Consider the following 10,830-nt stretch of genomic DNA (forward strand, 5'->3'; position numbering starts at 1 on the left):
CTCGCTCACCGCTAAAAATCGGGCCCTGCTGCGAAAGCCTCAGAGGGTCATAGCGGTGCGAGGCATCAGAGAGTACCGTACGGTGAAGTGGACTGCGGCGTCACTTCTCGCGGGTGTTCGTCTTGGGAGCTCCAGACGGTACCCGCGGAAGTGTACCGTCTGGAGCTACCAAGCCGTCCAGGATCAGCGGAAGTCGGGCAGATTAAGGCTCTAGTCCAGCAAGCCCTGATCACCGGATGGCAGGAGGATCTGGAGTGACCCACGGCGGACCTGACTACAGTGGAGGCGATACATCCCCACCTGAGTCGCTGGGTCGAGGGGAAAAATGGCACACTCACCTTCAGGATGACAAAGGTACGGATGCTTCGGTAAGTAACTGCATGGAATAGCCCGGCGGGAGGTGTCATCTTCCTACCACGTGTATGGTGCGCCAGTCGGCACAGAGTGCCACACTCTGAGTGAGTGTGCCGCTTGGGGCCTCCAGAGGTATAAGTTGTGGTACCTGGGCGCACTCAGCGACCAGGCCATCGGGGAGTCCCACATACGATGATTCGATCCGGTGAAAAGATCGGTGAGCATCTGTGCTTCGTAAATAAACATAAACAATAAACAGCAATAGCTAGTAATGATTCGTTCTGGAGAACCAGTGTAAATATTGGCATGTTTGTCAGTGGATAGTCACGATGGAGATTGAACGCTGCGGTCGAGATTGTCGGCTTAATTTAACAATACAATAACAAATAATTTGATAAATATATAACATTGCTATTGAGACGACAAATAAGAACGATCACAAAAATATTTACAACTTAATTTTATTACGCTCAATAGATTTACATAATAATTAACAAAGTGGACTAAACACACACATAAACCCTGATCTTAAGGATGATGAAAAGCATTCGTCTACTACGACACGGATTTTAATTAATTACCAAGAAACAACTCAAAGAATCTGTCAGAATTATCGTATGTCTGAAGTCATGGGAGTGGGCAAAAAGGATGCCTTCTAAGATAGCAATCGCTTAACCGGAAAAGATGGATGTTTCGGAAAGGGATTTAAATTGAAGGTCAATTTTGCATTTGGGAATCCAATAGGCTGAGCCGACGCAGCTATCAGGAGATTTTACTTCAATTATTATTCTTATACAGTGCGTTCACAGTTGTCGTACTTCTGACATCTATCAAAAAGGCTGCTCGTTAGGTTGCCATATACAGATACATGACACCTAATGGTACCTGCTAATAAATAATTCCCGTATATTTGAAAATAATTTATTATTGATGTATATTGAGATCATTCTTAATCTAAATAAAAGTTTTGACCAATCCGTACTTTTTATTTATTACCAAATATATGTATATATATTTTTGCCTTTTGATTGATTCTTTAATCTTCTTTTGTATTCATTTTTATTTCTTATTTTTGTTCTATCTTTAAGTTTTCTTAGTATAGTAATCGATATTTTTACAAATAAATAAAAAACATACACAATCCTTTTAAAGTGTCAGCACCTCATTCCAGCCCCGCCGCGGAAGATCATTCCGTTGAATTAACCTTTTCACATTGTAATCTTCTGTGCTTTTATAATGCTTGCCTAGCAACCGACCACTTTCCTCACTAGAATGCCTTCTTGAAAAATTTACTCCTTAATATGATCACCTATATTGATGGATGACTTTAATACTTGTCTGATTAAAAATGACCATAAATCCTTGAGAAAAGAAATAAAGAAGCAAACGAATAAGAAAGTAAAATCTATCCAAAAAGCAAATCAACTTTCTTCATTTCTGTAATTTATCAATAACAAACTAATAAAAACAATTACAATTTGAAGATAAGATAATTTTAAATCTATGTATAGATATAAAATCATCGGCTAGCGTAATCTGATAAGTCTGGGCCTTGAAATTTGGTGAGTAATTGTTTTTTTAGGTAAACACCCAAAAGGAATTCCGGAATTTCATCAACGGAGATCACGGCTGTATTGTCATCTATCTACTGGAATATCTATCTTTAACTTTACAAAATTATGATAATTCGAGTAATATTCTGTATTCATATTTTGATTTCGTACCTGAGCAATCGATTTTAGCATTGAAGTGAAAGTTCTCCCCGGGGTCTGTCAAGTACGGTCTTTCAAGGATCTGTCCTTGATCCATTTATCTTCCTCATTTACATAAATGATCTACCGTACGGTTTGAATAAAAAGGACAAAATAGTATTGTTTGCTGGTAACGCCTTTGTAAACAGATCTTTAAGACTAAATGTATCAAATTGCTGCTGCAAATGATAAATGTGTATATCTGATGTACAAGTAAATGGTTTACTTGTAGATTTTTAAATGAAAACTTACTGTGAATATGTTTTCTGCTGTGGAGTAATCATTGGTTACACCGACTAATATCAATACGACATAGAGTTGCATGATAGGGTTATTCGACAAGACTGTATACTGGAGAAAGAGCAGCGTATGTCATCTTAAGAGGATACTTACATACTTAAACGGTGATTGAGAGATTGGATGTAATAAATAACAAATGCATGATATCTGACTTAATGTCAAGGAGCTGATGAAGCCTGTAAATGTTTATGGTTGGATGGATATTGGACTCCAAAATGGCGTAAAGATGATGAAGGCTAAACCATTTAGTAGGATTCCCTTTCCTTACGATTGAGTTCGTCTCAAGATTCATGTATTAAGTCAGTTTGAATCAAACGCCCACGTTTATAAAATTGTGTCTAGAAATTTAAATACGGATTTCGATGTTTTGTTATTGTTGTTCCTATGTTGACTCATTCTGTTATTTCGGATTAGTAGTTACGTAATTTGTAAATTGTAACGGTGACTTGTGTTATTAACTGTAGTAATAATGGGCTCACCTCGATTACATCATATCAACTGAATGATAAAATACAATCTCAAAACAACTAACTATAAATATTCAACCCAATGGTGTGAACATTACATACGTATATTGTGTAGTTGCATGTATTTTGTTTTCAAAACAATAGAAGATTTTATTTGAACCAATAGTTTGTGAATCGTTAATAATAACATCGTGTAATTTAGTTAAAGTGTAAATTTTAAGAATAAGGTATTTAACTAAATATTCATAACGTTATGTTTACGCATAGGAATAAATATACTAATTACATTTATAGAAACAGTGAGAGTGACATTTATAAACTTGTAACACCAGTATATAATTATTGTAAAGAAAATAAAGATGACAACCCATTTTTGCTATAAACCAAATTAATATTATATAAATGAGGTTGTGTTTACCTCCTTTACCTCTTTACGCTTAAGCCGCTAACCGATTTAGATGAAGTTTGGAATAGAGATATTTTATTCGACGGGGAAGGGCATAAGTTTTTTTAATCCACTCCCCGAGAGAGTAAAATAGGAGTTGACAATTTAGTGCGAGTAAATCCGCGTCTTTAGATTTTAAAAACAAACCTCTTAACTCCTAACAAAACAAGAACAATAATATAAGGTGAACAACAATCACGATATTAAGTACACCAAGTACGTACGCATGTACGGAATCGTGTAATCTCAGAATGGCATGATAACATCTGCTATCATAAACAAACTCATGAATTCAATTAAAATCACGGTCAGTCAATTTTTAATATTTCACTAGAAATTAAGTGATTTCACACAGAATAGCAGTACTAACTGAGTTTGCCCGTGAATATTGGCACAGCAATTTGTTGTTATCGTATATCATATCATACATATAGTGTATCTTATATCTCTGACTACAATGGCCCATTAAGCCCGAAAACAAACTTCAGATTTTGTTATGAAATATAAGTGGGTTAAAAAACATAAATGTTAATATTGAATTTAATAAGAAATTTCTTGACTGGAATATCTTAAACTTGTCTTATAAAAATACTTTCTTAGGCTTACTGATAAGGTCCAATTACTCAATTACGTAAATCTTAACCAAGGACTGCTCTCCTTTACCACGCTACAAATAACAACAACGCTTTATTTGTGTTTATAATGAATAACAGAATTTTAAACAACATGGATCTTACGCTCGGCGGTGAAGTAAAACATGTCTAATTTCAACGAAATTTTCTCACGTGCGAATCCACCAACATGCTTTGGAGCAGCGTTTCGTAATACGCTTCTAACCTTCTTCTCATAGGGATAAGAGGCCTTAGCTCAGCAATGATAACATTACAGGCTTTATATTTTGTATATCTTGTTATCAATCTAAATTGGAGTTGGGTGGAGAGTTGTTTTTGTGCCTCTTTTTTAAACGTGATAAACTTTGTGTTTACTTGTGTACAATGAAGAGTATTTTGATTTGATTTGAACTCCAGGATCTCTTCGAAAGGAGACAATGTCTCGGCCAGCAGCGTAACAATTATATTCTGTTTTTTTTTTTACAGAAAATGTCGAAATGGGCGTTAGTCTTGACATCAGTTCTATCTTCGCTATATTTATCGAATGCATACAAAATCCTACTTGTAAGTCCATTTCCAGGAAAGAGTCATTCGATTTTAGCGGAAGGGGTGCTGAATCACTTATCTCGAGCTGGCCATGAGGTAATAAAGGAAGTTATGACAATTTTTTAATATCATTTAGATTTTTTAAATTATTTTATAATAAGTTAAATTTAATGTTTGTAATTTGTTCCTGTATGCGTTCTTTTGACAATCATCCGATTGTAGAAGCATTTGCAGTGAGTTATTCTTCTTATGATCCATACTTAAAAAAAAAATACAAAACCTTTTTCTTGCATGTTTTACCTTCAATATAGGCGCTGAATGTATATGACCTATAACCGAAGCTAGCTAGAAGCTTATAAATGTGGCGACTTTAGATAATTTCATATTTACAATTTGATTATTACATATTACTTTTTATACTAATTTAAGGTAACATATGTAGCAGCGATCGTTCCGGACAAACCTATTAAGGGAGTTACTGTTATAGACATAAGTGATTATGTAAGAATGCCAAGTAAGTAATTTATGATCACAGTGATGAAGATTAAGAGTCTGCTTTCAATAATAATTTGAACTAAAGCAATCAATAATTACGTAAGCGTTAATGTAAATATTAACTAAGAAATCACTAATTTCCAATAAAGCGCAATTGAAATAAACTTTATTTGTTGTCATGTGGCTGAAATTAAACAAATAGGTCGACCTGAAAATTTTACTTTGAAATTTGAAATTGTTACTCATTTTCATATTATATGTCAAAAAATATATATAGCCCATGATACTTTTCTTTTAGCTCATCTTATTGATTTGAAATCAATAATGGATAACACACAAAGAAGAGATGTATTAGATATTTTACCTTCGATGATGAATTTGAGTCGAAACGTAACAAATAATGTCGCCGTCCAGACACTTTTATCAGATAAAACCCAACAATTTGACGTCGTTATTGCTGAATGGGTGTTCAGTGATGTCTATGCTGGGTGAGAAATAAATATTTTAACAGGTACTATCTATCTCGGATAAAATTTTCAGAAATATTACAATTAAAGTTTTAAGCCAAACATATATTCATAATTAGCTGCCTGTATAATACAAAGACACTCTTCTCCTTTCCAAAAATACAACTTTCATTTTCTAAAAAATCTTTCTTTATCGCCTGTCTATGACTTCGGAGATCTAGTACTGAGTCAGTAATACATAGATTGTAACAAATATGATTGATTATACTATATTCCAGATTTTCAGGTGTATTTAACTGTCCATTAATTTGGTTTTCACCCGTTGAACCTCACTGGATGATCTTACAATTAGTAGATGAAATACCAAATCCTTCGTATACTGTTGACATCTTATCCGGCAACGTCCCACCGCTAACTTTTTCACAACGTCTCATGGAACTTGCAGTTCAAAGTATCGGTAAACTTATTAAAATGTTGTAAGTAATATTTATTATACAATATAAAATACGAGTCATTATTTACTTTTTAAATTAAATTTTAATTTTGTCTTACAGCTATATATCTGGCGTTCATCAGGAAATATACGTAAAGCATTTCGTACCGCATATTCGCAATAGAGGTTACCCAGTACCTCCATTCGACGAGTTGAAGTATAATGCTTCGTTAGTTTTGAGCAACTCGCACGTCTCAATGGGTATCGCAACACGATTACCACCAAACTATATTCCTATCGGAGGTTACCACATTGATCCTGTCGCCAAACCTTTGCCGAAGGTAGATTTAGACTTTTTAGATAATACGTGTGTGTGTGTGTTTAATGTTAGTTATTCTTAAAAAAAAATAACTGCAATTACACATTCTTATTAATAATAACTATACCCCGCCCGCTTCGCTCAACATTAAACGCAGCATTTTTTTCAAATGTTTATCTTGTAATTAATTTTTGACCATTAACAATGTTTTGTACATTGTTAGAAAGGAACAAATCAAGAAATGTGTGAGTTCTAATTAAATTCTTAAAAGTTATTTAATTTTATATTTGTCATCTATTTTATCTTCTTCTATGATGTTCTGGATAGGCTGCAAATTATTAATGACACCCATTACCTTTTTTTTCAAGATCACATCTTCTTTTTATTGAATACGGAAACAAATATGATTCATGAGAATGTTTTCTTTGGTGTGATCTTTATATAAAGTTAATTGTATCTAATTATTTAAATGGCAAGCTTTCAGTTTCTGTTTCTATAATATCGATATTATTAAATTTACAACCTTGTCCATAGGTCATTGTCATGTCATTGCTAACATACGTCAAAGCATCCTGAGCATATTCGTTTTATGTCTTGGACTTCCAGTGTACGAGGATGGAAGTACTACTCTTTGTCCAATATCAGCAGTACTTCATTATTCGATATTGTACCTCGTAAATGAATTTATTCTTCGGTTCAAAGTTTAAATTTGCTGTGTCGAATGTAGTTTATTCCTTCGTTCTCGACCTTAGCATACATATTAACAATGAATTATTGTAACAGCTGACGACACTTCAGAAATTAATTAGATCATCTCTAATCATTATACGATACGCATAAAAATCCATGCAAATAACTCTCTTCGATGTCACAGAGCGTGTCGTGATATCAGTTTGATACAGTTCAAAATGATATCCATCTTCTACTCGCAGAAACAGAATTAGATAATCGTAGCAATCAATTTCTTTGCTTGGTTCTGTCTCGCTTAAAGACAACAATATTGTTTAATAACTTCTATACCGACAATACTGTCGGTATTGTCTAAAGCGCTTTTCATGCTCATTCGTTGGCATTCTAACTGCTTTAATAATGTCTTTAAAATCATGTGTTGTTTCATCTTCTAGAGCAGTATTAAAATCTTTAACTTAATTTGGCGATTATTTCTCAATTACTTGTGGTATTGAACATCTCTTTTTGTACGTTGTCCGTGAAATTAATTTGTAGAAACTGGGGCTTTTCTTAAAGACACTTACTGGAAGAAGTAAAGGATGATATACTTGCCCTTGCCCTTTAAATCGGGCCCCAAAATTTTTGTATTGTACTATATTTGTTGCTCCAAATGATGTAATTTGAAAACTTCAATTGTATTTTCAAACATACGCAAGGAAATATTAAGACTTCTTAGTAGTTCCAGATAGGTAAAAGAGGTTTTGGTGGCTCAACCAGTTTTGATAAATAAACTTTGCCAGTGAAGCAGTACATACCAGGACTTTTGGATCACATCAATATTTTGTTTTTTTGGTGGCATTGTAAAAAACGTTAAGAGTATAGCTCCAGTTTTCTATTTATTGTAATTTCAGTAGTTCGGAATGGCCAATATGATATTATCGTTTTACAATGATGCTTCAATCTCTCTATCTTTTGTAAGAATGCCCCACGCTATAGTCCAATTGTTTTATAATGACAGCTCAATAATATTTAAAATAAGAAATGGTGTTACATGCCAGTACTAAATGCTATGCCATATGAAATAATATTAATTACAGTTTTACAAATTATTGATCAATTAATTGCAATAATAATTGTATATAATAAAGTAAATTCAATAGCTCCTGCTGTATTAATAATATGCAATAATAATGTGATATAAATTATGATATATAATCAAATGTCATAAAACCGTATTGAAGGCTAAGGTTACTCTCGTAACATTATATAAATAAGTCAGTTTATCTTACAATACATTCCAAACTTAAGAATAAAAATAGGTAATCCACTTATTCCCGTTTATATAATTATTTTCATTATTTTGTGTAAACAAAAATAATGTTAATTGATTTGATTTTTGAATGGATTTTCTTTTTTTATTTCATTTTTACTCATACGGGTGTAATAATAACTTTTGTTCATTTTTAATAAGGATAAGAAAGTTTAGATATGTCACAATTATTTAGCTACATTTTTTTTATATTTTTATTTTAAATTCTTACTAACTTTACAAAGGCGATTTTTTTTTATGTTTGGATGTTTGTACATAAAACTACTAAATGGATTTTAATGAAACCTTACAACCATATAATTTACATAACAGTTTAACCCATTAGCTATATTTAAAAACATTGTGTGAATAATACCCGACTACCAAACCCTAAAAACTGAGCAAATCCCCTAGAAAAACAAGTGTATCATAACTATTATTTTGTCAATAGGAATTACAAAAAATCGTAGATGATGCAAAGTATGGGTTCATCTACTTCAGTATGGGATCTAATTTGCGAAGTAAACAATTTCCCACCGAAGTGAAGCAGGACTTACTAAACATGTTCGGTGAACTAAAACAAACTGTTCTGTGGAAATTCGAAGAAGATTTGCCCAACCGACCAAGCAATGTACATATTCTGAAATGGGCACCACAGCAAAGCATTTTAGGTAAAACAATTATACACTATAATAAATAATAATACGTATGTTTACGTTGTAGTTGGTTGCTAAGAATCAAAATTGCACTTATATCTAAATAAATAAATAAGTAAATATATCATGTGGTTGTTTTCGGCGGTCTGCTACCCAGTCTGGGTAGGTACCACACATGATATATTCTACCGCCAAACTGCGCTTTTTCTGGTTCGAAAACCGTGGTAGACAGAAGAAGGATATAATAACTAAGATTGATTGCGCCAATGTGTACGGGCGGTGATGCCCACTGACCATCAGGTCAGGTATCCTTTTACCCGTCGCCTGTGCTATTTCATAAAAAATATTAATCCTGTGTGTGTGGTTTCTTCCAGCTCACGAAAAATGTCTTCTATTCATCACGCACGGCGGTCTGCTCTCAACAACTGAGTCAATACATTTTGGAGTTCCTACTATCGGCATACCGGTTTTCGCTGATCAGTTTGTAAATGTAGCTAGAAGTGTGAAAAAGGGTTATGCTAAGAAAGTAGACTTATCATATACGATGGCCAAAGATTTAAAAGTAGCCATTCAAGAAATGATTAATGATACAAGGTTAGTATGACAAAGTTGTGAAAAAATCCTTTGCATACTTTATTCAAGGGTATTTCTTCAATTCCTTTTTTAGACACAAAGAACCAAAAGCACTTGCTAATTGTATTCTTTTAATTTTAGGCTAAATGGTAAGCGTTTTTTTTTATTTTTTTAGATACATGAAAAAAATTAAGGAGTTGTCCTTCATATATCATCACAGAACTGTTTCCCCTGGTCAAGAATTGGTCCATTGGGTGGAACACGTCATTAAAACAGGAGGCGCGCGGCATTTACGCACTCATGCAGCGACGACGCCCTGGTATCAAAAAGTCTACTTGGATCTTGCGATTGTTCTGCTGATTATAATAGTCGCTATAAAGTATTTGTTCGGATATATGTGTTTTTCGAATGGAAAGAAAGTATTAGCTAATTATAAAAAGAAGCAAAATTAGCACAACATACCAACAATCAACATGCAATGTTTGTGTTTGATAAATATTAAAACTCAAGGGACAAGGCTTCAATTGGCTGATTGTGATAAAGTATTACCAAAAAAGTCTGAAATCAAAGACCTTTAGGAACTAAAATATGACGAATATAATTAAATTTTGTCGACATTATGGCTATTTACATCGGATTTTATTTTATAATTGTCGTAGCAACCAAATGTTTCCTTACTATTATTAAAGTTTTTCTAATTAAGTAATGTATACATTGAGTCAATACAGAAAATAATCTTTAATAGCGACTTCGCCTTAGCAATCACGTTTTTTAAGGACCCAGAGGCAGCGTTATATTCCTTTCTAAAAGTGCTGGTGTTTACATCACGAGACGCCGATTCGTTAGGCCAGTCTTGGAGACGTTCTCATTTTTGGCGTAATGCCGTTTTATAGAAACCACCAAAGCTGGACTGGGACTTGCCACTAATGGGCACCGCAGAATATGGAATGAAAAGTTCCATACCCTGAAGCACCACATCGGCAACAGAGTCAGCGACATGCTCGGATCATCAAGAGAAAATAATTAAGCGTGGTCCGACGAGCCCAGAGGGGGATTGATCCCAATTGTCTAAATAGAATGGCCAAATGGGCCATCTTAGAAATTTGAGCTATAGAGCAAATATTAACCATACCTTACCACCAATGCGAACCCGACATTACGAACTATGATATTAGGTTCCTTATGCCTGTATTTACACTGGCTCACTCACGCTATAAAAATATGTGATGATTCGGTGATACTTACAAAAACATATTGCATAACTCCCTACCACCTACTAGGGTTTGAAAATCTTCTTTAAACGATGAAAGGACTTCGTTAAACATAATGACCGGGTCAAAGTAATATCTTCGTCACGACATAAGAATGCTCAGCACGTAAAGGAATGCCCACAATGTTCGCGGTAACCGAAGAATTTATTTTTAGTAATAATATC

General features: G+C 33.8%; 1 protein-coding gene across 1 annotated transcript; it reads left to right on the top strand.

The window, feature by feature from the left end:
- The first annotated feature begins 2,996 nt into the window (after positions 1–2,996).
- LOC124538917 (UDP-glucosyltransferase 2-like) lies at positions 2,997–10,830 on the top strand. The gene is made up of 9 exons (XM_047116178.1): positions 2,997–3,099; positions 4,415–4,570; positions 4,904–4,988; positions 5,268–5,457; positions 5,715–5,912; positions 5,991–6,210; positions 8,618–8,837; positions 9,197–9,416; positions 9,571–10,830. Exons 2-9 carry the CDS (start codon positions 4,418–4,420, stop codon positions 9,845–9,847), a joined length of 1,563 nt encoding a protein of 520 aa, XP_046972134.1. The 5' UTR covers positions 2,997–3,099; positions 4,415–4,417; the 3' UTR covers positions 9,848–10,830.

Source organism: Vanessa cardui, chromosome 21, assembly GCF_905220365.1.
Source record: "Vanessa cardui chromosome 21, ilVanCard2.1, whole genome shotgun sequence".
Classification (NCBI taxonomy): Eukaryota; Metazoa; Arthropoda; class Insecta; order Lepidoptera; family Nymphalidae; genus Vanessa; species Vanessa cardui.

Coding starts and splice junctions, on each gene's coding strand:
- LOC124538917 (XM_047116178.1), top strand. CDS start 4,418: ATGTCGAAATGGGCGTTAGTCTTGACATCAGTTCTATCTTCGCTATAT. Junction 5,913..5,990: donor GGTAAACTTATTAAAATGTT/GTAAGTAATATT, acceptor TTTGTCTTACAG/CTATATATCTGGCGTTCATC. Junction 9,417..9,570: donor GAAATGATTAATGATACAAG/GTTAGTATGACA, acceptor TTATTTTTTTAG/ATACATGAAAAAAATTAAGG.